Genomic DNA, 26,810 nt, shown 5'->3' on the forward strand with positions numbered 1-26,810 from the left:
CAGATAAAATCAAAAGGAGACTGTGAAAGCGACTGGTCTCTAGCATTTGGAGTTCCCTCTCCTCTGGCACACAAACACACAAACTAATTCAATATGTGCTTACCCAGTAAAGCTAGTCAACAACAGTTAGTATTCATTAATTACTATAGGAAGCTGCTATTCAAATACTTCACAGCGAGAGTCCTGCCTGTTTTTATAAGCACATTGCAAGAGATCTCCAGACTTTCTTCCTCTCTCACAAAGCCTCCTGGGGAGTCCAGATGACCATAGGTACGTTTGTCTAAACGGTTCTTTTAAAAATCGGCATTGACTGGATTAACCACACTTTATATTTCCTTGGAAATCGTAAAAATTTATTCCCAGATTAAGCCTGCTTTGTTCTCTATTGTATTATTAGCATGCAGAACAGTGAATTACTATCCTCTTCACAACAAGGTCCCTCAGCCTTTTCCTAAACAGACGTCCTCCACCTTTTTGAGAGGTCACTTTTTAAACACCTCTTATTCTTCTGTCTCTATCCTTAAAACCACATTCCCAGAAAATATTTTTTGTCCACCTTACCGCAAAAAAAAATATAAATCCCTCTCTGTCGAGCAAGGATTTACTGCCATCGTAGCCCGTGACAGCCCCAAGGCCCCACGACCCCGAGAGGTCTAATCCCACCGTCTACAGCTCCAGCTCTTCCCCTTAACCGCGAAACACGAACACAGCACCCACAACCACCACCCACAGCCGCGGTGCGGCTTTCGGGGTACTGGCTTCCTAAAAACGTAGTACTACGCGGCCAGGTGACGCGCGACTTCTGCCGGGGGAGGATTACGCTGCAAACCAGCAACGCTCCTCACGCTGGCGGAAGAGCTTTCTCTGCCACGAAAGAAGCAGCGGCTCAGGCGGGGAGCTGCCCGGCCCCCCCTTCGCCTCCAGCCCTTGGAACCGCTCAGCAGCCCTGCCCGCAGGGCACGGCTCGGGAGCCCCTCCTGTATCACACACTCATGCGCACCCACCCGCTCCCTGCCGCCGCTTCGCGACCGCCCCGCCCGGTACCTGCACAAAAAAGCGGTGATGCTCAAGGCTGAAGCCCCTGGCAGAAGCCGGGAAGCGGTCGACGACCACCTCGGCGTCCTCCGCGTTGGGATTGTCGATGCCCAGGAGGCGCGTGCGGGAGGCGCCGACGCGCAGGCTGCCGAAGCTGAGGAACGGCGGCCGCGAGAAGTGGCTCAGAACCAGCACGGCAGGGCCTTCGTCCGCGTCATCCTCACCGCGCCGCCCGGCCCAGCGCCGCCGCCTAGGAGTAGCGACGGCGCTCGGCTCCCACGCCGCCGCTCCAGAGAAGAAACCTGCGGCCATGCCCGGGGCAGAACCCCGGAGCGGGACCGACTTCAGCTCTCAACACAGCCAGAGCTCCGTCACCGCACCAACCGCCGCGCCTCCGCCCGCCCGTTCAAACCCGGCGCCCCCGCCAATCCCCGCGCGGCTGGGCCCTCCCTGTCCCGCCTCCTCGTGTCTCCGCCAATTAGCGCTGGGCGTTTTATTTAAACGGCCCGACGACGCCGGGGCAGGAGAGAGGCGCCACTGCGCGGCGCGGGAGGGAGCGGCCGAAATTCGCTTCGAAATTAAACCGAAGGATTTAGCAAAACACCCATGCTAAAAATAAAAAACAAAACCTCCCCCCCCAAAAAAAACCCCTCCAACAAAAAAAACCCAAAACCAAACAAGCAAAGCCAAGTATTTTTCTAAATAAATTTAATTTACAAAATATTTTAAAATAAAAAGTAGAATGAGACACACACAACTTGTGATGAAAAAAATTGCCTCATCTGTTTATCTTTCATGAGCTTTAAAACTGAAAGATATACAGAATACTGTGTTTCCATGCTGTTTAAAAAAAAGGGGGGGGGGCAGAAATCAACTTAGCACAAGCACCCCTGCAAGAAATCCTGTGAAGCAAGCAATGTTAAGACAAAAGAACTTTACTTTTCCATAACAAAATTACACATAGGACCGAGTACTTCTACATTTACAGTACACTTCCCAACTTTTCCTTACAGCAAAGAATTTCCCCTAAAAAGACAACTTTACTTAAAGACTTCCATCTAAAATATCAACCTATACAGATCACATTTAAAACACATTATCTCATATACCAGTGACAAAATATTGGGTTTATTTCACCTTATTCTTTCATATAAAAGGACTAACATTTAAATATGATCAAAATGGTTATGGGGGATTAAAAAAAAAAAATTACCATTGTTACCTTTAATCCATCAAATCCTTTTAAACCAAAACATTTCTTATGAATCATGAAAAAGATCCTTATGGGCTTAAGCAGAGTGACCGCCCTGCATTATATTCTGCCAGTGCCATTCTTCAATGCACACCCTGAAACAACCAAATCCCTGCGAGATGATACTGTAGGAAAAGATCACCTGGGACAGCAGTCACAAGGACCTACAGATAAATGCACTCTACTTCCCTTAAGCTTCGGTCATATGGAGAACATGCAATCTGGATCAGTTATGCATGTATGCTCAATATAGAAAAAATTCACATCTTTTTTATTGTTTTCGGGGGGGGGGAAGCTAATCTACAATAGCTTCTCAGAATTCATTCATAATTCTACATTCATGAACTTCTACACAGAAATTATTTTAAATTTGAAAACTTGAGGGTCATTTATTCTGTCATTTATTCCTTAAGCACTCCATAACGCATTTCACGTTCGATCAAACACGTTACGAGGGTGACTCCTTTGAATCACTCTGCAGAGCTCCGGATGCTCTTTTGCATTTGTTACTAGGGAAATAAGCTTAACTTTTTGATAATACCAAATCAATCCTTTGTCTTTGTGTTCTGGCATGACCCATATTTAAAAAATAACTACCCGAATTATAATCCAGACTAAAGTAGCGCTATATTTTTTAAGGAAACCACAGCCTTACAGAAGATATATCATCACCATTACAATTACTGATGTTCAGCATAAAAAGAACCCATGAGAGCCATACCTCTGTAGGAAAAGTGTCAGTGCTCAAAGAGGAAATTCCAATATAAATAAATAAACTGAACATAAAATCCACTTAAAGAATTAAAGGCAGTAACCCAGTCAAGAACCAGAAATTTGTTCAGCAAAAAAGAACAGAATTCAACGTTTAAACAGAACAAGTGCAGTAAGTTCTCAGAACCACGCAGCAGTTAGGAGTACTAACACGGCCTCCACTCTTCTCCCCAAAGGTCAGCACGTGGAAAAGACCAACTTTTTGCAATGTGCCACTGATCATTCATTAGAGATATTTTTATGAGACCTGCTTCTTCCTTCTTTGGCGACAAATGGTCAACTGAGTCAGTGACTGCCAGATAAAACATAGCCTTTATTGTAAAAGCACCCTCCAGGTCAACAGGACATGCACTCTTGGCTGAGTACATATACATATTAAAATGGGGGTACCAGACACCAACGGCATTTCAACCCATGGAGCTGTGAGGTACAGATCTCTGCCCTTCAGCTCCAGTCCTCTTAAGAGGAACTGACCTCCATCAAGCAGAGATCAGCTACTTCCACCTACCAAATGAAGTACCAGCCCATGAAAATTTACTTTGCTCATATATGAATTTTAAATAGATGTAAATCCATAAGAATTATAGCTCATGATATTAAAAAAATAAAAACTATGTATCTAGCACCTAAGCTTTCCTATTTTATTTCACTGTCAACTGGCAATGATCCAGCCTGACCAGCAGGTAAAAACACTAACTAGTAGGGTTATCTGCAAATAAAATAATGCCAAAGAACTAGTAGGTCATCTTTTCCAGGAATGACTAGCAATTCTGGTCACCCAAACAACAAAGATAGTGCTTGTTTTTCTCAAAAACAAGTCCTTTTATAATTTGTTTCTTGTTGGGCGCCCAAAACTATGAAGCCCTCTGGAAGATATTGACCTTAATGGTTTCTGAATGATCAACTGAACTACAGAAAAAGCCATTATTCAGAATATATATAAAAGGCACAATCATGAAAGAATTTTAAAAAGGACATTATCAAGTATATATGCTCCAAATTCCATTTTAGTACTTTCCTAGAGTGCCTTCCGAACAGACTGGATTTTAAAAGCAAAAATTACAAACTATTTTTAAGCCACTGTTTTGTCAAAATCCTACAACGCTTTTTTCTACCATAGGACAGAAAAGACAAGAAACAACAGAGTTAGGCTTTTTAGTCTGAGAACTGCACTGACACCATTGATGTTGGGTTATTTTTAACGGCACAATTACAAATGCTGAAAATCATGTTTCACATCCACATGTGGTAATATGAATATGATACATACATGTTGACCTGAAAACTACACATAAAAATGCAGTTTTCAAGCCACGGAGTGTAAAGATGACAGAAACAGTTTTATTATGAGAAGAGATGAAGGTGGAGTTAGAAAGCAGGAAGGGTAGTACTTGATAGTGTCCTTTCAGAAGGTGGCATTCAATGGCCTCATTTATTGCTGTATATTTGCTAGTATTCAGCTTCTTGCCAGAGATATTTACAGCATGTCAGTCTGAACATTCCCAGAGCACAGCTCTAAATTTTACTTTAGAGATACAAACATAGAACAGTTAAACACATGTAGTCCTGTTTTAGAAACTGAACTTTTAAAGTTTAGGACTTCTATTGTGCTTCTTTGGCTAAGTCCTATTTAAATATTGGTAACACTTAAAATTCTATAACTCTGCCACTATTTAACAGCTAACAGAAATCTTTGGTGTGTTTAGGTTAAGAATCCATTAGGGTACAAGCTTCAAAATATGAACATTCAGGCAGCTCTGGCCCCTTTCCTGCAAACTGCTCAACACTGAAGTAGACGGGGATTAAAACAATCTGACATCAAAGTATTTGAATACGATTTAAAATGATCCGTGCCATTTAGAGTTTATAGAACTGGGATGATACATGAGCTTTTCACCACAGATCACTTGTGCTCAGATCACTGGATAAATTTAACAGAATAATACACACGCATCCTGTTTCCCATTGTAAAGTTTCTTTAAGATAATAATTTAAAAATAGGGAAAACTGGGGAAAATTTTGCCTTAATACATAATTCTTGTGAGGAACAATGAAGATTATGAAATTACTTCAAATACTTTCTTTGGCATAATATTCACCAAACAAACACAGAATAATTATTTTTAAAGTAGGCTTAAAATAGAAAGCTTGATGAGGTTAAATTATACTAGATTTCATGGTGAATTACACTAGACTTGTAGTTCAAAATGGTTCTTTTGGAAAAAACCCTTATGTCTAGTAAAGAAAAAGCTAAAAATAAAGACATAAAATACTCTAAAGAGCTCAACTTTGTTTTATAAACGCAGTACAAGAAAGTGAGAAACAAACAATTTCATTAGCAACTCACAGGAGATTTATAATTACTGATTTTTTTTTTTTTTAAATAGAAGTTGAGTACTGTTCTGGAAATAATAGTCTTTAAATTTCTTCACTATCACAGAGAACCTGAAAATGGGCGTGCCAACATGGCACCCTGTTATAACTTATGCTCTAACAAGGATAAACCATGCCAATCCTTTATGACTGTTCATAGATCAAAATGATCTTGCAAATACTCCCATTTCGTTCAAAGTTAGAGTGTGGGGCACACTTTAGAAGACAAGATTGAGAAAGCAAGAAAAAATGCATATTAAAATTATATACGACTAGCTGTAGAAAATTAGACAACACTATTGTCTAGATCTTCCCACCTAATTCAGTATTAGAGATCAAGAAAGAATTAAGAGGCCAAATTTAAGCAGCCTAATTATACTCAGGGGGATGACCAAACACCCTATTTAGTGTCTTCATAAAATATCTGAATCACTTTTCAGAAGAATCTAGTTCCTATGTCCATTGGCTAGGCTCCAGAGTCCGGCAGACTTTAAAACCCTCCAAAAACGCCTGAGGGTTCAAGTAAAATTATATTTTAATTTTGATGTGAAACATAATTCAAAGTTTGTGTTTCATATCCCTGCCTGCCCTTACAACTTTTAATGAATCTGATATACTCCTCATTCTTCCAGAATGCTAGAACACTTAAAACATTAACTCAGAGTGAGATGCAGAAAGGCAACCAATTTTTTTTAAAATTAATAGCCAGATATGTAATTACATTTTTCAGCCACTATCCTTAAGATATTTCAGAGCATAATTTTTAAAAGACCATCTATAAGATTTTTAAAAACTCTTAAAATCACAAGAAACACTCTTTCAGTATGCATCAAAATGTGCCTAAATGTTCAAATATTATGTAAACAAACCTGTTTTTCCAAAACTATGCAGAAGACTCATGAGTCCAAATAAAATATAAAATATAAATCTTAATTGCCATATCAGCCTTCTGTAGGCTAATGGCTTAGTAAATTAGGTGGAATGTTATGGTCTGATCATGAGTGTTCATTGTTTGAAATATTCTGTACAGTAGGAGCTGTATCGAGCCCCAGTAAAGTTCCAAGATATGACTGGTCTCTAGGATCCAACATTTGCTCAGGCCTTACAGGATGAACAATATTTGCAGGTTGTGGAGTAAGAGTATATTTCTCTAGAAATGATAGATCTGTTGCTCGTTGATAATCTGTCTGCTCAGGTTGTGGAGGAAGAATGCCATGTGACTGAGTAGTATGCTGTACTAGATCAGCTTGTGGATCAGACATCTGAACTGGTACCAGAGTCACAGGCACGCATACTTCTGTAGATACATTCTGTAGCAAAGTTTTGGCTTCTGATTGATATGCTTTGGACTGTTCCACATACTGTTTAGCCTCAGTTTGGTAAACTTTGTCATCAGAGGTGTACTGCACTGGTAAAGAGACCAGCTTTTCCTCTGAAGATGTCAATGCCTCTTCTGCAGCCTTTGATCCATGAACATGATCAATATGATATTTCAGCTTGTCTTTTCGTTTAAATGTTGCATTGCAGTGTTGACAATTAAAAGGGCGAGCATCTGAATGAATAACCATGTGCTTTGTTAATGTCTTCTTAATTCTAAAGGACTGATTACAGATTTGACATTTGTAGGGTTTCTCGCCTGTAAAGACAGACAAGTAAGAATTAGTTATTCTGAGTAACACCATGTCACACATAAATATACAAATACATACATGGACTATAGCATAGAGACCTAGTATAAAACAATTTTACTGAAAACAAAGAGCATACATTTAGCACCAATTTTGGAATCAAGGGAGCCATTAGAAGTTTGTTTAGAAGTTATATTTGCATACTCTTCTCCTTACATACAATTCTCTCAATACTTTGGATTTCTGTCAGGTACACAATCAGAATATAAACTGAATAAAAAAGAACAGTCTTTAAACTGTTATACTGGTATTAAATGAGCTCAATTTGTACTTCTAAACATTTCTAAAGGACAATGAGTTCCCTAAACATAATGCAGGAAAAACAAAGTCAAACACGTAAGAACATAAACTTTCCAAAGGGATTTCAAATCATTGTTTAGATTCCCACTTGAAATGTAGTATTCTCTGGACCACAAAATGATTAGAAGGTCTGGGCAAATTTGGCAAGAACATACACCAGTAAACGAAAGGAAGCAGTGTAGAGAGCATACCACAAACCTGTGATGAGGATTATCAATATATCAAATGATGCATTCAGAAGGTAGTATTCAGGAACGACCAACATTTGAGAGAGAATAAAAAGTGTTGCTGCTTCCTGCTACTCTTGCCCTGAATGCTCAATCACCATAATGAATTAAATAATTCCATCAATGTTGATGCATAAAAAATACATTCCTACATGTTTTGTGGTTTTGTTGGGGGTTATTTTACTTTTACCTGAATGTGTCCTAAAATGCATTTCCAAACTTGATTTCCCTTTAAAAACTTTCTTACAGACTTCACACTGGTGAAATGTTGCTTTATATCTTTAAAGAAGAAAAGACATTTCATATTAGATACTTTTTTTTTATAAACCAACTAACAATGAAGCTATGTGCACAGTCCTTTCTGAAATATTTAATTGCAAAATAGCTGAATATCAAAGTTTCCAAATTTCCTCACTTATGTTCATATTTCCTGGCATCTGCATACCAATAAGGTCAATAAGATTATTTTTGATATTCAATTTTATTCTCTGCTGGGTTTGGCACTTAGCATTCAAAGTGCAAAAGCCACTAAAACTTCTTTTCTGACCCCCAAAATATCCAGTTTTGTCCAACAACCACAAGAGGCTTTCACTTTGGCAGAATTATGCCATAAAGTACTAGGCATGGTTTAGGCTACTGGCTACCAACATAAAACAAAGAGAATAAGCAGACAATGTACTATACTTTCAACAGAGACACATCTGTAATGGCTTCTACACAATGCTAATGAATACAGGCAGTTAAAACACATTATTTGAAAAACAACTAGGTCTCAGTTTATTTGACAAATCTCTGAAAAGCTTATATTTGGAGCTCAAGAATTAAAAACCCTATTGCATTTTCAATTTATAGACATAACTTGGGTTTCTTACCTACTTTCAGAGCCACTAACCTGCTACCAGCTTCTAAATACCTAAGTGTGGGATAGTTTTCACAGTGCTTACATGATGTCTAATAATTCAGTCTTAACTAGTCTGCAATGACAGTATTACAGCAAACCATCAATTTAGAACAACACTGAGACAGCTAACATTAAAAACATAAAAAAGGATCAAATTTTATTTTATTCACTTAATTATGGTTCAAAGAAAATATCTTGCTTAAATTATGAAGGCAATTTTCTGACATCTACTTCAAACCATAATGATATCTTATCAAGACTAAGGTAACAGGCATGACAGAACCCACGGATTACTAGAATTCTGCACAAACATGCAAGTCCCAGCAAAATCAATTACAGTACAGAAGTATTTACTCAGTTATAAATCCACCACACTTACTTCTGCCAAACTTTTTCTCCTAGATGAACACTTTTATAATGAACAGTAAGGTGATCTCTACGGCCAAAACATTTTCCACACTCCTCACACTGATGTGCTTTTTCACCTACAAGGGCAAAATGCAATAAATTTTAGTTACATCTTCTGGAATTATAATCTTATTAAATGCCTAAGAGCTGTAATTGTAAGACACACAGTAGATCCATGTTCACAAAGTCCAGCCAATCAAGCTTTTCCATACCTTACTCAGAAAACGATTCTCTGTTATCAAACAACAAAATTCAGGAAGTAGGTTGGTTCTACCAGATTAAGGATTTTTACCACTTGTCGAATATAACTATTACCAATTGTCATTTCTACAAAGAAATCCATGTCCATGAGTTAAGGGACACTTCCCCAAACCCCCACTGTATGAAAGGTACAAGTGAATGACTAGGAATCTACTCTCTTCAGTATGACCCAAAATGTGACATCTTCAATAATTCAGGGGTTTTAAAAGAGAAGCTTATTTAAACATACCAATTATTTTCACCTACTAAATTTTAGAACTTAAAATTACATCACAGTATTTATCTTTTTAATTATCCTAGTTTACATAGTTACCTTTTTCTTTTATGCTGCTGTTTAAAAGTATCTTGATTCTTTTTAGTCATCTTGAGATCTTCCACAAAGTGGCAGAATATTTCTTCTCATGTAAGTAGGAGGAGTGTGGACAGTCAAAGAATGTAACTTTCTAGAGGGGGGAAAAGCAAATAGAGTAGAAAAGAGGATTTTTTTTTTTTTTTTGTACTTGAGTTTTCAGAGATTTCTTTATTTTATAGCAGACATTATGATTTCAAACACCAAAAAAGAAGCTGTCCTTTAAAATAAAGGCTCAGGAAGTTTAGACTCTGATCACTTTCATATTTTCATGCTGCCTAGAAAGTATCTTGCCTCCTAGAAGGCCACATTCCCTTTGGATCTTGTTCTGAAAAAAGAAAAGTCCCTAGTGAATCTTTACTCTTCCTATACATTTGATAACCTTTCTGCTCTCAGTGCAACAGAAACATTTTTTTTTTTTCTTCTTCCGGATCATCCCCATTTGGCTGTTCTCAGGGTTGACTCCCACTACCTTCCTTCCTTCTCTCTTTCCCATAGCAGAGACTTCAGAAACACCTCTTTGATGTTCTTGATTAAAGTGATCAGTGTACAAACTTTGACAGAGACTGCGACAGCTTCTTCTGTGTTTTGGTAATAATGTTTCATACAATTGCTATTAAAAAAAAGAAATCTGAACTCATTAAAAAATCCTCCTTTTTCACTTTTGCTTTTTTTTTATTATTATTTTTAAAGCAATTCACTGTTACATGTTTTTGACTGTCCCTTGGCTTTCTATGTTAACATGGAGGAAACACTTGGCTTTTAAACCTTGAAAACATGTAAGATTAACTCTACCTTAGTAGACCTTAAAAATAGTGACAGGAACTTCTATCAGGCCTAAAACATTGCATGTACTGAAAAAAAACCATAATTAATTTTTTATTTGATCTTATTTCAAAATAGTAATTTCAAAGCCAATTTTCAAAGAAAATGCCTACCTGAGTGTATTTTTTTGTGTTTTGTCAGATGGTCATGCCGAATAAATGTCTTCCCACATTCTTCACATTCATATCTCTTGTCATCATGGTGGACTCTTAGATGAAGTCTGCGTATTTATAGTCATAAATATAACCATACAATATAATTTTATTAACATAACCTGTACTGCTAATTCAATGCAAAATACCAGAAAACAGACTCTTTAATGCTTCACACAAATATCAGGAAGTAACTTTCAGTTGAGGTATACTTAAACTCTTTTAGAAAGGAAGAGAGAACAGAACTAAACTCTTATATCTGACAATTTAGCAGGATATTTTAAGTCCTCCACCGATTTTCTCTTTGAATAACAAAGATGCAAAAGTTTTAGATGTGCAAGAAAGTCAACTTTGATACAAGATTTGTATGGGATTCTGTCTGTGTTTAAACCACTAATGTCTTGTATTAAAAATTAAATTACTTCTCACAGGTTATTAATATATTTTCAATATATAAGCACATTTAAAGCATTTACCAATGCTCAGAGTTGGAATAAATCAAAACACATACATTACCAAGAATTACATTGATAACATAACTGTGTATACATATATATCACCAAATAAGTGAGACAGTTTAGCAGTTGATTTAATAAAAATCTGTACCTGTAAGAGCTTCCATGACGAAAACTCTGCCCACAAATACTGCAAAGATGAGGCTTCTCTCCACTGTGAATTCTCAGATGTTCTTTTAAAGTTGTTCTGTTTAACAAAGGCAGTAAAATTTAATTTTAAGCAATGTCACTGCCACTTTAAAGTGAAACAGACTACTAATTTCTCAATTTCTTTAACTCTGATGGACCACAATATATCCAAATAACTGCATCAATTTATTCAGGTACACACACATATACATACATTCAAAGGCAGTATGGCAACCTATCTACTATTTATTGAACCAGCTGTGTCTAAAAACAACATAGACAAAGAAACAAAACATCATCCCAACATACATTTGGACAACGTACATTAAAGAAAACATGAATTTCGACACTATTTTCTATGTAATAATTTCCTTGTTACTACATGTATAAAGCCAGAGCTCTAAAGTCAAACTTGAAGGAAATCTAGATCATGGATGTTAATTTAACTTAACTCAGCACAGGGCTTATTTTAATAGATACACATTTATACACACATACATACATGTACATATGTAAGTCTATTTTTCCTATCACCTTTCCCATGTAAAAAAAAAGTGCATGCAGGTGAAAATTCCTCTCAAACAAAGGAATCTGACAATAAAATTTACTGTATACACAGCTGGTAAGTGTGTGAACTAAACAAAAAGAGAAAATTCTTTGATCTCCTTTCAGTACTTATTATAAATATTAATATCAAAGATATTTTTTATGCTTTACACAAAAAATTTATCTTTTCTAATGAGAGCAACATTTAAATATTCAACTGCCTTACATAATGTAAATGAAACTTGAAGTGTGTAAACATACTGACTTTTTTAATCAGAAATTCTTCTTGCAGTTCAAAGTGAGCTTTATAGAATTATCTGTGCTTTATAGCTTGTTATTATTGCATAGTACATTTTCTTTTAACACGCACATAATCTATTGACCAAACTACTAGAAAATACACACCACTAACAAAATCTATTAGGGATAAATCTTCCTCTTACAATACTTCCAGGGGTCTTCGCCAGTCATTGGACAAAAGATTAAAAATCAAGAAAACATACTACAGTACACAAACTCAGATCTTTTCATATTCCCCAAATAGAACATAACTAGAATCTTAGCCACAGTTATCGAGATGAAGCTGTATTCCATTAAAATAATAGTAAAATAAAAAAAAACCTGTAAGGCTTATTGTTTCAGAACCTAAACATAAATCACCATTTGGAAAACTTAAAAGATCTCCTTTATAGAGCAGTGCAAGACAACTGTGCTGAAGCCATGTTAACAACCATTTAAAATGCACATTTTTTTCCCTCATATGTGTAGAACAGCAATTCTGTATACTAGACTTTATTAGCCAACTTTTACAGTTTCCACTTTACAAAGCACTAAATTAACATTTTCCCCTCCATTTAAAGAAGCAGCAGCAAAAGTTATCAGTATTAGTCCATCTTCCATGAAACCATATTTGTAAAGTCCAATTTCTTCTCAGTGATTCTCACCAGTATTCCTCATCTTCCTATCCTTATCAGCATTATTAACAAAATACCTATGGCAGAAAACTCTTTCCCAAACAAATGCAAGACATGCTTGCACAACGCAGGAACCCGAAGTGAATCAGAGGTAAGACTTTCTTAATACAATTCTGCCTCATAACTAATTACCTACGCTTGTCACTCTTTAATTTTAGAGATCATCAGAAAATCACATGCTACCCGTGATACATGAGCCCTCTGATACACTACCTTTTAATACACTAGCCCTCTGAAACGGTCTCATTTATGTTAAAATCTCAAAGCTGAAACATTTTCAGAATCGAACAAAGCATGCTATATATTTGTCTGTTCTGCTGAAGGTCAAGCAGTCGTGCAACTCCTTACCGTTCCCTCACGGATTTCCCACAGATGAAACATGTCCATTTTCTCTTTCCTCCATGAGTACATTCTATATGGCGTTTCAGATTTCCTGTATCATTAAACTGGCGGCCACAAATATCACAAGGAAAAGGCCCTACAAGGAGACAGACACACATAGTATTATTAACTGTCAGTTAAGCCAAACAAGATGCACAGACTGGTTACTTGTGAAAAAACCCTGATCAATTTACAAAACAAAAGTTTTGTCTAACAAATGATTAATGTTTAGTAGTCAGCATACTTTAATTAGACTTTGTGCACTTTTTGCTTGGATAAATTATTTTTAATACTTGGTATTTTGGCAAGTTTCATGGTTGTAAAGCAAAAATTTAGAATTAATAGAAAAAAATAATTAAGCCCACTTAAACTGTTTGAAAAACCAAATTCCCATTACTACCACCCATCTAGTTCCTATCCAGTAGAAATAATTAGTAGTAATAAAAGAAGTCTTTGGAATACTTCAGGAAGAAAGAAAAAGGTCTTTGGAAAACTTCACTAAGAATCTGACTCCATAGCTGAGAACCAATTTGATGCAAGTTTTAAAAGAAAACTAACCTTAATTCTTCTTCCTGCCCAAAATTTTTCATTTATTTAGGTACAGTACAGTGCCTCAAAAAGACAGCTGAACAGAAAAGTAAAAAAACAACCAACAAAAAACCCCCGAAACCAACTCCCCCACAAAACTGGAAAAGGACATGGGGTGGAAACCAGACTGATCAGGATATACAATAATGGAGGAAGATTTTACTTGAAATCTATTGTTTACATGTCAGAAGGAGGTTTCTATACCGAGATGGAATTTTTCTTGATGTTTCAGTCTTGCAAAGCGGGATTTAAAGTGCTCTTCACAGTAGGTACACTTAAAGGGTTTATCCTGAGAGTGAAGGATCATATGCTCTTCTAAATGAGGTCTTCGAGTGAAAGACTTCTTACAAATCTAAAATGATAACACACTTTGTCAAAGACACATCAGTCATAAATAGCTATTTTTTCCTATTCATAAACTCTAACAGTTTAGTTCATCTGCTCTCTGCAGCAATGTAAGATTAAACACATATTATTCAAAAGCATACTCTATCCCAACTTGTACAGCCTTGCAGTCAACATAAAAAAAAAAAAAAAAAAAAATCTGTGTTCTACACAAACCCTATTAGATTGCACTATATAAATTAGGATGCTGATCCATGGCAGCCTAAACCAAACTACTGGCAGCTCCTGCACACAGTTACATGTTCCACCCACTCTTCGTTCTACTGACTCCAGCCCTCACCAGACTCTTTCCGTAGGATGTTTCAACAGTAACTCAGCAGAAAATATCCCAACAGAAAAAAAACAAACAGCTTTGGCTTGGTTTCAGATGCAGAAACAGCTCAGTTGGACTGTGGTAAAAGCTGTTGGAGTATAAGCTCCTGTAGAACTAGAGTCATACCTGTTCCTTTATTTCCTGTGGGAAAATTCTCCAATAGCGTGTATTAAAGAAAAAATGCCAATACCAACAAAGAAATATAGCTCAAAATATATTTCAGAGATACAGAACTTTCACAATGTTAAAATTATGTGAGCTTTTTAGTACTGCTTTCAGATTAATCAAAGCCTAAATGTACAAGAATTATTTGTAGTCATTAAAGTAAGCATGCAGTTCAATTAAAGAATTGAAGCCACAGCTCAAATTCAGGCATTTAAACTAGGTATTACAATTTAACGTCAGGGTCCTATGCTTTAACATAACATGGCGCTCACTGATTCCACTGTGAAACTGTTGCCATTGTTTATAATATCTGAATTTAGTACTACCTAACTCCCATATATTAAAGTGCAATCAGTTTCTCAGAGCGCACCTGAATAACACTCTTTTAGCCTCAGGAAATCAGAAGCAACAGCTTTATTTGTTTACAAACTCATTAATCTAAGTGTAAGAAAATCCCATACCTCTAAAAAGTATAATAGCCTTCCTGCTTTTCTTTACTATTAATACTCTACTGTTTCTGTGAATTCGCTCATGTTCCTCAAGGATTAAAGTATGGTCACCAAATCCTGGTGTTCACACATGGGCTACAGCATAAACCACCAACCTGAAGAAATCCTGCAGCTTACATCTGTGGCACCTCAGCCCTCAGAACATCCTAAACAACCTGAAAACAAAGTCACAGCTCCTGAGGGTTCTCCAACTACTACAAAAGCTAAAATTCTACTCCTGCTTTCAATTCAAGTTCATTTTCAATGCACATGAGCACTACAAGACCAGCAGCTCACTTTTTAAAAACTTCTACTTAACATAAAATTAAAATTTGCAAGCAAAAAAAACCCCAACCAAACTACAAAGTGGAGTTTAATCACAGAATAGTTTGGGTTGGAAAGGACCTTTAAAGGTCATCTAGTCCAATCTCCCTGCAATGAGCAGGGACATCTTCAACTAGATCAGTATGCTCAGAGCCCCATTCAACCTGGCCTTGAATGTTTCCAGGGATGGGGCATCTACCACCTCTTTCAGCAACCTGTTCCAGCGCTTCAACACCCTCATTGTAAAAAATTTCTTCCTTATATCTAGTCTAAATCTACCCTCTTTTAGTTTAAACCCATTATCCCCTGTCCTGTTGCAACAGGCCTGACTAAAAAGTCCCTCTCCAGCTTTCCTGTAGGCCCTTTTAGGTACTGGAAGGCTGCTGTAAGGTCTACACGGAACCTTCTCTTCTCCAGGCTGAACAATCCCAACTCTCTCAGCCTGTCTTCATAGAAGAGGTGCTCCAGCCCTCTAATTATCTTCATGGCCCTCCTCTGGACTAGGTCCAACAGGTCCATGTCTTTCCTATACTGGGGACCCCACAGGTGGGCGCAGTATTCTAGGTGGGGTTTCAAAAGAGCGGAGTAGGGGGGCAGAATCACCTCCCTCAAACTGCTGGTCACAACTGCTTTTGATGCAGCCCAGGATATGGTTGGCTTTCTGGGCTTCAAGCGCACATTGCTGGCTCATGTCCAGCTTTTAATTTGCCAGTACCCCCAAGTCCTTCCCCTCAGGGCTGCTCTCAACCCCCTCATCCCCTGGCCTGTACTGATACCAGGGGTTGCCCCGATCCAGGTGCAGGATCCTGCACTTGGCCTTGTTGAACTTCATAAGGTTCACATAGGCCTACTTTACCAAATTTTACCCAATTTACCAAACCATTCATCTAGTAAGAGTACTTTCCAAGAAATGAACATCAACAATGTTGCACAGTTGATTGCCACTATTAAAATGTTTCTTATCTAGTAACAAACAGAATCTGCAATATGTTCATACAACATAACTTCATCTGGAAGGTAACACCCTTTAGTCAACCACGTAGTATCTCCAACCATGGTACCATCACCACCAGATGAACGCTACGAATTCCTACACTTGACATCTCCCAACCTCCTACTACATGGTTATAAGTTGAAGTTCATAAACAAGATTAGTAATTGTTACAGCACCTAACATTACAGACATATGGGGCATATAAAAGTTTGCATAAACAAAACAGCTGCCCTGAAAAAAACTCAAACCTTATTTCCCTTAAAAAAACCCAACAAAACCCCATATTTGAAACCTTAAAACGTTATTTGGCAGCAGAGATAGAGAATGGAAATTTTACAAAGTGCTTTTTAGAGTAGATGTAGTTTTACACATATAACGCTCCTGGGGAAAAGCAAGGAAAGTATTCTATGATTTTATAACTAGAGATGAATTTAGTACAAATTTACAAGTCTCTTGATGTGCATATACAGCTAAATGAGAAAGTGTTTCATATTTAACATGTATTTTCCTCACTATTGAGAGAGCCTTCAAAAAAGGTATACTTTTTGGTCAGTGTTTGATATGCATAATTAATGGGAGAGCAAATACTCCGTTTTTAAAGTATTCATAACACTCCAGTCTAATAATCTGCAAATTGATGTATTTTAACAATGGTAATAGCTGATCACATGAATGATCTACTCGGTCACAAGCTGTACACACAGCATAAATTTCAGTCTTTAAATTGGGACATGAAGAGGAAATTTATACCATCACTTACAAAGCTTACTGAGATGTCACAGAAACACATACCATATTTTCACTTAAGTATTCAAGTCACAAAACAGCATAGTATCTATATAAAAAACCAAAAGTACTGAAATATTACTTACATCACATTTCCAACCTTCACTCTTTGTCTTCTTGATAGAAAGAAATTCTTGTACATTCTCTGGATGAAACCTAGGAGAAAGACAGAAGCTGAAAGTAATTACAACTTTCTACGATGAAGATCACCCCCGTACTCTAAACTTTACATGTCATGAAAGCTGATCATCAAACTAGCAGAACACAATACAGATCATTAAACAATTCTAAAGGCAGAAGTAACTGGAAAGCAGCATTGACTATAGACTCTTGCAGAATCTCATACGACAATTGGTAAGACAGAGGACAATTTCAATTATAATGCTTTATGGATATTTACAATGAAAGAAAAGTGTTACATAAATAATAATACCTTATAATCAGACCTATCATAAACAAATGATTCACCTAAAAGGATCTGCATGGAAATGGTTTATCCATCTATTATCATCAACATCTAAACCCAAAGAAGATACTTTATTCTTCCTCTAAATTGAAAGCAACACAGGTAATTATTAACACTGTTGTGTTCTGACTGACCGTGCTAGCTAATCTGAGCATTCTAAAATTTATAGTAAAAATGCAAGATAGAACTCCCATAAAACCTCTATTGCTATTTAGTCAGTCCCTATGCACTCCTTATGGCAGGTCAGCTGATACTGCTAATGCCCACGTCCTTTGAGAAGATATTTATTTGAAAAAAACAGTTATAGAAATAACGCAGAATATGCTGTGTGCATACATACATTTATCTTTGCTTTTGAACTGAAAAAAACAATTCTTCAAAAATGTGAGAAAAATTTGCTCATACTTGCCTCTTCACATGCTTCGCTAAAGTCTTTTTGCTTGCATGCAGCTTGTTGCAGTAGGGACATTTGTGTTCCTTTTTATGAAAGTCAGTATCACTGGAGTGCTTCTTTCTGTGCACTGTCAGGTTGGACTTTGTTGAATAGCGCTGGTGACATATATCACACTCAAAAGGCTTCTCACCCGTGTGTACACGTGTATGGCTCTCATATTTGCCTATAAAACAACAAAACAAATCTGTTAGCATAAACTGCGTCAGGCATCACCTACAATATACACATTTGGGGTTTGTTCTATAATACCTCTCTCAAATGTAGTCAAGATCCAAGTACCTTCCACACACATCTAAAGATTTCTACACCACTGAAAACTGCACGGTGATCACATACACGTTTGATCCAAGGTTCCTCCACACACTTCCATCTTAACTATTTTTAAGATAAAGAGTAAAAATAAAAGGGCTCTGTATTACTGTTAAATCTGTATGAGGGTTACAAGTCCCTCTTGTTCAACCTTATAGCATACTCTGTTCTTAAGTACTGAAAGTTATACTACTAGTCTTTCATCACACTGATTGTGAAGTACCTTTTCAGGACAGGGAACAGCCTTGCAACAACCTGGTATTAAAGGTGCTTTCAGATAACAAAACACTGAATGAATGATACAGATCCTTGCAACGATCTATATTTGGGACCCAACATACTACCATAAACAAAAATACCACTTTCCCATTTCTTTCACAATGCTTTTATTATCTCTTCTGTTTGCCAGGGTTTTTATGAGGATAGAATTCAGTCCTACACCGAGGATCCACCTACCTAAAGTCAATAGCAGGCTCTCTGGTTTGTACTACATAATTTTTTTTCTCTGTAGAATATGCATCATACTTCTGGGAGTTAGATAAACAAAGTACTATAGCTCATAAATGTAAAATACAAGTTAATTGTCTACAGTAATACAATACAATACTTTATATTTCTTATAAAGAAATACTTTCTGTATCACTTGTTTCAATGCTATTTCTCACGGGTTTTTTGAGCATAAAACTAGAATTCTAAGTCATGAAAGTGTAAAGAGAAAAGGGCTTCCAGTGTGTCCAAAAACCTCAGTTTATTTCCCATACAAACAGCACCACCATATGGTAGAAAGGAAAAGAGATCAACCTAACTTGCTCTTACCTACACGATCAAATTTTTTGTCACACTTGGGACACTGCAGTAGTTTTTTGCTACTGCTTTGAATGATGACTGGAGCTAAGCCTTCAGGAATATTTCCCACTGAATCAACTGCCTCAGAACCCTCTTCAGTATCATTCTGTTCTTTTTCACTTTGTTCTTCAGACTCTGAATCTTCACCTGACATTTCCTCTTCCTGTCCCTCTTCATCAGCATTGCATTCACTTTCACTGTCTTCAAACTCACTTCTATCAGATGTTTCCTTGTCAGAACTGATTTTTTCCAAATTGCTGTCAGAGGCATCACCACTTTCATTGTCACTGTTATCAAATTTAGCTGGACATTTACGGTTTCTCGTAGAACGTCTAGTGGAAAAGTCGGCCTTCTCAACCATTTTTAACCCATGTTTTCTTTCCAGTGAAAGGGATCTGTGGGCTTTAGCCAAATGGTTTTCTAAGGACTTCTTGTAACAGAAACTTCGACCACAAAAAGTGCACTGATGACTATTTAATAGTTTACCTGTCAGTTCACTGAGTGTTTCTACTGATGTAGGTGCATCAGTTACAACATCAGTCTGTACGTTAGAAACACTTTCATTATTTAGTAACTTCACTGCATCTATGATATCTAAAAATTTTGCTGCTTCCAGCACTAATGGAATTTCATTTTTATATACCAAAAACTCAGAGGTGTAGAGAAACTCAAGCAAATGCTGAAAGACAGAATGAGTTACATGATCTAAAGTGACTACATCGGTGCTTGGATTTTTGCTCAAACAGGCATGAAAATAACTACTCCCAACAGCAACTACAACTTTGTGGGCACTAAATTCTTTTCCTTCTACAATTATGAGTAAATCACAAAATGATGGATGCTTCTGTCTATCGTCATTTAAGTATTTAAGTAGATTTTTGTTATACTGCAATGAGCTTAGGAGCTTTCTTTGTTCTGATGATGGTGAAAGTTCTTGGGAAGATTCAAGCTGATCTCCAGGAGCTACTTCTGCGGACTTTGAGACAATTTCTTGTGCACAGTCTACTACCAGAATCTGCTCTGAAGTATCTTTCTCATGGCCAAGATGAACCTTTTCGTTTAGATTTGCAGCGAGCCGTCTCCTCTTCTTCATTGCAGAAGTGCAACTCTAAAATCAGGAGCTTCATAGGTGACTGGCAAAAAAATTCTCGTTAAGACATGGTTCTGCTCCCGATCTTGAGAAAATACGTAACAGTAATTTCATTATCTGCAAAAGAACTATGACAAAAATTACTCTTAGCACTTAACCGTAACTTCCTTTGTTTTTATTAATGCTTTCTGTATGTCACTCTTAGTTTTACCTACCCTGCATTCCTTAAGCTTTTATTAAATTACTAAAATCCCATCAGTTCCCATGCCAGGCCATGGCATAACGCTACTCAAGGCAAGCACACCGACACCACCTATTATTAGACCGGGGCTGGTTTTGCTCGTCTCCCAGACGCGTAGCGCCAGTGAAATATCCCGCGATGTGTGTACACTGTTGTTATTACCATTACACCGAAGCACATTCGCTTTCCGTTTAACCCCAACAGGGCGAGCAACCCCTCTGCTTTTCCCGCCGGGCGCCCGTCCCCTCAGGGCAGCTCGGAAACCCGCCCGGCGCTTGCCAGGGCGGCGGGGCTGCCCGGGCCGCCCGGCACGGCCTCTGCCCGCGCCTGTCACCGCCAAGTGTCAAGTCCGCGGCCGGGCTCCTGCCTCCCTTGGCCCGGACCGCGGCTGGTGCCTTTATCCCAGCGTCAGCAGGTCCGCCGCGGAGCCGAGGGCCGGCCAGGGGAGACCCTGCGGCATCGACCTGGGGGGCAAAGAGGGCGCCGCTAAGCCGCCCCCTCATCGGGGCAGTCGCGAGGGCCCTCCCGTGTCGCCCCCCACCCCTGCCGAGCGGGACATAAAATGGCCGCGCGCCTCCCCCCCCCCCCAGCCCGTCCCCACCCGCTGCCCCGGTGGGGCGGCCTCACGCACCTGCGCAGCGCCGGGCACTCCCCGGGGCCCGCTCGGCCGCTAAACGCTGCTGCACTCCGCACCCGCAACCGCTTCCGCCGCTTCCGGGTCCCGACGCCGCGCGCAGCTTCACCCCATGCGCCGGCGTGATGGGAGGACGGCGCCACTTCTGAGCATGCGCGGGCGCGGCACCGCCCCCCCCTCCCCCCCCACGGCGGGGCGGGTCGGGGTCTCAACGCGGGGGTGTCCGAGTGGTGTCCCGCCTCGTGGGCCGGGCTCCTCGGCGCTCGGGTCGCTGCTTCCAACACCGGCGGGGTGGCGCCGGAAACAGCCGGCAGCGGGAACCATAGCGAGGGGGGAGCCACTCGTGTCCGTTACGGGCGTTTCTGAGCGCCCGGCACCCGCGGCCTCTGTGGAAGTTCAGGGCGGGCAGCGAAACAAGTTCGGTGTGGCCTCGGCGCGGCAGCCCTTAGTGCGGAACAGCTGCGCGGGTGTGCGCGCCTCAGATCACCTCAGTGCTTAAAAGTGCTGTGTAAAACCAAGGAATATTATGCTTAAACAGAAGTCCATTACAACTAACTCAGAATTTCCAAACTGCCAATAGTTCTTCTCAATAACGTTATTTTGCATTTGTCTTTCGCTTGAGTATTTTGAAAGACTTGATGTACGTGCTTGTGAAATTTCCAGTTTTCATGCTTCCCGGATGGCAAAAAGACAGCAGGCCCGCGGCTCGGGCGAATACCCGCTTGGGGGTGCAGTCCATCAGCATACCGGAAGGCATTCATCCTTCCATTCGTTGTATTATTGGCTTCCAAAGATAACTAATTGCTAGTGACAATGTGACACCAAAAATGAGTTTGTTTTTTCTGAGAGCTTTAAAGAAGAACTGTTATGTTAATACAGGATTTAACTGTATTCCACAGCGTATGTTCGGTATTTATAATTTGTAAATTGATCCTGGTTGTCATGTGGCATAACAAACGCTGCGTGACTTTCAGGTGTTGCATTTTTCGATAAAAAAAATACTGAAAATTCTCAAAGCGTTTGTTACTTCCTAATTGTTGCTATACTGTGTGCATAGTACATTAAAATCAAATTACATTTTAATATTCAATCATTTCAAATAATAAACAGTATCAGTTCTTTCATTGTTACTACTTCTGAGATGAAACAATGCCATCAGTAAGTAATAATAGAGCAATCTATTACTATGGTTTTCTTGCACTGAAGGCAAAAATCCACTTATCTTTGGGGCATCTGCTCTTTTAGGATGTTGCTTGCTCTTGCCCAACTTTCATTTCTGTAGAGTCATAGTTAAGCTGTACCTAAACCATAAAAATAAGTTTTTCTATTTTGTGTGGAAAAAGGAAGTTCTGAGAGCAACACGCCGTAAGGTTTAAGCTGAGCCTTACATTTCACTCTAATCTAAATAGCAAGTTCGTAAAAACATGATTTAGTCAGGCATCTGGCTTCCTGGGTCACGCTGTTTCCACAGCAAGTACCTTCAGGATTGAAGTACAAAGCTACGTGCTTTATGAGTTTCCGTGAGTGAAATACATAAGGAAAAATGCAACGTTGATGAGAACTATTTTTCCAGCAAGCATAACCAAGCTAGGAAACTGTTCTGTGGAACAGGCCTGAGACTTGCTTAGTTGTCACTGGACTGTGGTGGGATTCAGGTGCTTTTCAGTCTGTAACTACTAGATTGCCATGGACCAGAATTTTCCATACCTGTTCCATGCCATGGAAAAAGTCATGCAAATATTCAATGTACCTGTTTTTTTTCCTGAGATTTTATATTTCTGCATATACTTGGGAGATGCTTCAAATGCAAAAAGTTGAATTGCTGGTAGAAGCCATTTATTCCCATTTAAAAACAAACGTAGTGCCTCTCCCTAGAGGTAAATAAGTGAAGAACTACAGCCAAACAAAAATATGCTGGGCATAATGACTTCCATCAGCAGAACTCAAAGTTGGCATCCGGTCTCCCCACAAAGATAGTAGCAGTTGCACCTCTGCATTACAGCAGGGACTTTGGCTCAGTCATAATTTTCTTCCCATTGCACTTTAAGAAGTAAATTCAGTGTCTTTGTGCCATTTATTTCTTCTGTGTTGTTGGGTTTGGGGATTTTTTTTCTCTAGATAACTACTTGATTTTTTTATTTATTTGTTGCTGATATTATTTACTCTGTCTTGAGTACTATATGGGTTGTTCCTGGCAGCCCACAAAGCATCTACATCAACCCTAATTGCCAGAGTCTACAAGTTCAGCAGGCATTTTGACTTAGCACAAGCCTAGGTAACACTTTTTCTCTTTTGCTGTTTTATGTTACATGCAGGATTTAGTTCAAAGAAAAATTATACAATGCTAAGTGATCCATTACCATGGCTGGCATTGCTACAATAATTACGCTCTGGAAATAAAATGTCCTTGAACTCCCAGGTCATTATGATTCTTTCGGCATTAAGTCTGTCATAGTTAAAGTGGAACAGGCAAAATTTAACTATATTAATCCTTTTTGTTCCAATGCTTATTCATGCTAAATCTTCTTTCCAGTTAATAGAATATCTGTCACATAAATAAAAAAGCTGACTTTTACATTAATTAGAGACAGCATCAATCAAAGAATAAGCACTTGCTCACCTATGTGAAACTGTACATAATTTGCAAACACAGCTTTAGATTTGTTCAAGAAAATAGTATATTTATCAAATATTCTTGAAATGTTAGAAATTAAGAAGTAGCTTTGTGCAAGAGGGTTTAGCGTTGGAGAAGGTTTCATCTTGAAATACTTGTTTTCCAGCTCAAAATCTTCACTTCTGAGATATAGTGAAACTAGAAATGACAGATATTTGAATCAAATACAATCTAAACAATAAGCAGATAGGGATTCAACCCTGATGTTAAGCACTTAGCTGCCCACCAAACAGAAATAAAATTGCATAAAACCGATCTGGCTGAGTAATTCCAATTACAGCTGTTCACTGTAAGTACCCAGTTATAAATCTAGTAGCATAAACATTCACATCCCCTTCTAAACAGCTGCCTTCACTTTGGCCATGACACTTACCTTACGTAAACGTCTATATCTCTAGGATTTTGGAGCTAATTTGCCATGGGTTCACAGTATATGACGCTGCTGAAACACAACCCACGCTGTCACTCATACCCAGTGATGGGTGGGACCTAGGGAGGAACCCACAAAGCCTGTACTTCCCCTGGTCTGAGATTTTTCTGTATTTTATTGCCAATCACTGCATACACACAAATGTTTTAAATTAGGCTGTGAAGTGAGAGGGTTATAAGATTGTCTGGAGACTCCAACAAGTTTTCTAGCCAACAGTGCTGAATAAAGTCCATTGCTGGAACCATTGCCAAGAAATTCTTTCAAATAGGCCATGAAAAGACCACCCTGGTCTCTCAATTCAGGTCTCTCTGGGGCGCTAATCAACTGGAGGCTTGTCGTACTATTATGGATGTTTGGCATGTGAATCCTGTTGATCAGGCTTCTCCTCTTGGCTCCTCTCTAAGTTGCAGCAAGTGAAAAGCGTAGAGAAGGAGGTCAGATCCACTCTTGCTGCATCAGCCTGCCTCTCTCCATCCGAGAAGCTTAACGCAGGGAAGAGCGGGCACTGTACCTCTCTTTGGGCTGTGGTCTCTTGAGTGTGCTGTCAGTGCGTATGGATCGAATAACAATGATCTTGGCCATCGCCATCCTTTTCTGGGGGAATTAACGCAGCATAGAACTTGCAGAGAGTTGTAAGCCACAGACCCCACAAAGCAGATTTGCTCCTGGAATATTATTCCAGTGCAGCCCCAAGGTGAAATTAGCAGGGGCCAGGAACAAGAAATGCACTGCTGTTGTAATGCAGAAGTTTTGTTAAGTCTGAACTGTGTACTAGGCTTGCTCTGCAGGTAGATTCATAGATGCGGTGTGTTCCCTTTTCACTTTGAAAAATATACCAACTGGAGAATTCCTTGGGTAGAGAGAAATTGCCCATATACATTCCTGCCAGTGCTTGTTGCGCTGTCATGCGTGCCTGCTCCACCTGATCGCTCGTGCTCGGCAGCCCAGGGAAAAGGAGGGAGAGTGAGAGGAAAGCTGAATGAAAGAAAATGACAGTGGATGAAATACCTGGTCTCTCCCTCTGCTGATGTAAGTCTGAAGCAGAGTTACAAAATCTCTGTAAATTAAAACTGTACCCCCTGCTTGAAGCTGTGCAAAGAAGAAATGAGGATTTACATCAGTTTTCGATGTTTTGGACCATGCTTTCAACAGAACAAATTAAACATTTTGCAGTAATACACTGCTAGCACCAAAGAGGTATTTTCCTATAAGCAAAACAAGAATTGGGGAGAAACGTAATCTCTGTTATTAGTTCAGATGGTGTACGTGAGCATCTGAACTAAAACCAGATCAACTTTGGGCACGTGACCCCAAGAAGGCTTCATACGCCCACAATCATCTTTATTTTTCCAGCCATATCAGCTTTATTAATAAAAGGCATTGCCTCTCCCAATAAACCTTGCCTTGTTTATAGCCTTAGACCATCATGACTGCAACAACATTATCAAATTTCCAGTAAAGCAAGCAAAACCAGACTTTCCCATACAGAAATAATCTTGGCTCTCAAAAATCCTCATATTACAAAAATGTATGGGGTAAACAGCTTGAAAAGGTTTCTCTGTGTCTTACATTGCTGCATTTCCATTGCGCTGCACAACAAGAGACCTGTGAAAGCTGCTGGAGCACTCTGTGTGCTGAGGCCCTATTACGAGACAACAAGAATTTCAATAATGAAGGGTAGCAGAGAGCTGATGTCACTGTCACTTTTTTCAGTCAACCAGAAACCAATTATCCCTGGCTGACAGGCCCAATTAAAGCATTGGGTAAAGCGAAATGCCAGCTATCCTCCCCTAGAGTTTGGTAATTGGGTCTTTATTACAGTCAGACCTGGTGCTGTTTGTTGGGCCACAGGATATGAGTAAGAGCCGTTCTGGTCTCTCTCTCTCCATCCTTTCCATAGGTATTCATATTTTTTTTACCTCTGAGAAAAGTAGTTGTGTTTTACATAAAAAATACTACTCTTTTAATAGGTCTTCTCCGTCATAATAGGAACCTGAAAGTCATTCTATCTCTTCAAATTTAGAGAGAATATGAAGTTAGGAGTTCTGCCATGAAAGGTCTCAGGTGAAGGCTTTGTATGACTTATAGTTAAGATCCCAGGTCTTTTATCTAGTACTCTTGCAAGGACATAGAAAGTTTTCGACTTGTACTACTTTGAAACTTGACAGCATGGTTGACATAGTATTAGACTGATGTACTCTGAGGGGTTGCCTAGTTTGCTGTATGGATTGTTTGGAGCTGAAGAAATGAGGCACTGAGTGTGCCAAAGTCCATTCTTGCTCACATTAGCACTTAGTCCTGGCCCTCCAAGGTCTTAAGGAATGCATTGTTTGCGATGACACAAAGAGGAGGTACTGAACTAGCTAGCTTATTTAAATTACCAACTTTAGAAGCTTCTTTAATACTATAAGTAGTCCAACTATGTTAACACAAAGTTCCACATGAGCTAAATGCCCTGCATCTGTTATCCAGCCTAGCACGTTTAGGGTATGGCACAATGCAACCAGATTATTTAT

The 26,810-nt window shown here is 38.9% G+C and overlaps 2 protein-coding genes across 5 annotated transcripts in view; both read right to left on the bottom strand.

Moving 5' to 3' along the window:
* ASPM (assembly factor for spindle microtubules) overlaps positions 1-1,441 on the bottom strand; it is a 29,255-nt gene extending 27,814 nt beyond the window's left edge. For both annotated transcript variants that reach the window (XM_054832967.1, XM_054832966.1), the window contains exon 1: positions 1,045-1,441. In XM_054832967.1, coding sequence (XP_054688942.1) covers positions 1,045-1,347 — 303 coding nt within the window. In that variant the 5' untranslated portion in view covers positions 1,348-1,441. The remainder of the gene's footprint in view (positions 1-1,044) is intronic.
* Positions 1,442-1,799: 358 nt separating this feature from the next.
* On the bottom strand, positions 1,800-21,322 carry ZBTB41 (zinc finger and BTB domain containing 41). Of its 3 annotated transcripts, none has more exons than XM_054833840.1 (11): positions 21,188-21,322; positions 19,196-20,432; positions 18,026-18,233; positions 17,237-17,306; positions 13,880-14,027; positions 13,055-13,184; positions 11,149-11,244; positions 10,504-10,610; positions 8,927-9,032; positions 7,837-7,925; positions 1,800-7,067 (listed from the first exon to the last, which is right to left on the bottom strand). In XM_054833840.1, exons 2-11 carry the CDS (start codon positions 20,316-20,318, stop codon positions 6,427-6,429), a joined length of 2,718 nt encoding a protein of 905 aa, XP_054689815.1. In that variant the 5' UTR covers positions 20,319-20,432; positions 21,188-21,322; the 3' UTR covers positions 1,800-6,426. The 3 variants fall into 3 exon arrangements, with proteins under 3 accessions (XP_054689815.1, XP_054689814.1, XP_054689813.1); XM_054833839.1 differs by having other exon boundaries at positions 19,196-20,443; positions 21,188-21,315; XM_054833838.1 differs by lacking the exon at positions 21,188-21,322 and adding an exon at positions 20,719-21,069 and having other exon boundaries at positions 19,196-20,443.
* Positions 21,323-26,810: the final 5,488 nt, after the last annotated feature.

Source organism: Grus americana, chromosome 8 (assembly GCF_028858705.1).
Source record: "Grus americana isolate bGruAme1 chromosome 8, bGruAme1.mat, whole genome shotgun sequence".
Classification (NCBI taxonomy): domain Eukaryota; kingdom Metazoa; phylum Chordata; class Aves; order Gruiformes; family Gruidae; genus Grus; species Grus americana.

Excerpts from the sequence above, each read along its gene's own strand:
- ZBTB41 (XM_054833840.1), bottom strand. The coding sequence starts at position 20,318 with ATGAAGAAGAGGAGACGGCTCGCTGCAAATCTAAACGAAAAGGTTCAT. Across the intron at positions 18,234-19,195 it reads CAAAAAATTTGATCGTGTAG|GCAAATATGAGAGCCATACA; the intron begins GTAAGAGCAAGT and ends GTTGTTTTATAG. Across the intron at positions 14,028-17,236 it reads GTGAAGGTTGGAAATGTGAT|ATTTGTAAGAAGTCTTTCAC; the intron begins GTAAGTAATATT and ends TTATCATTTTAG.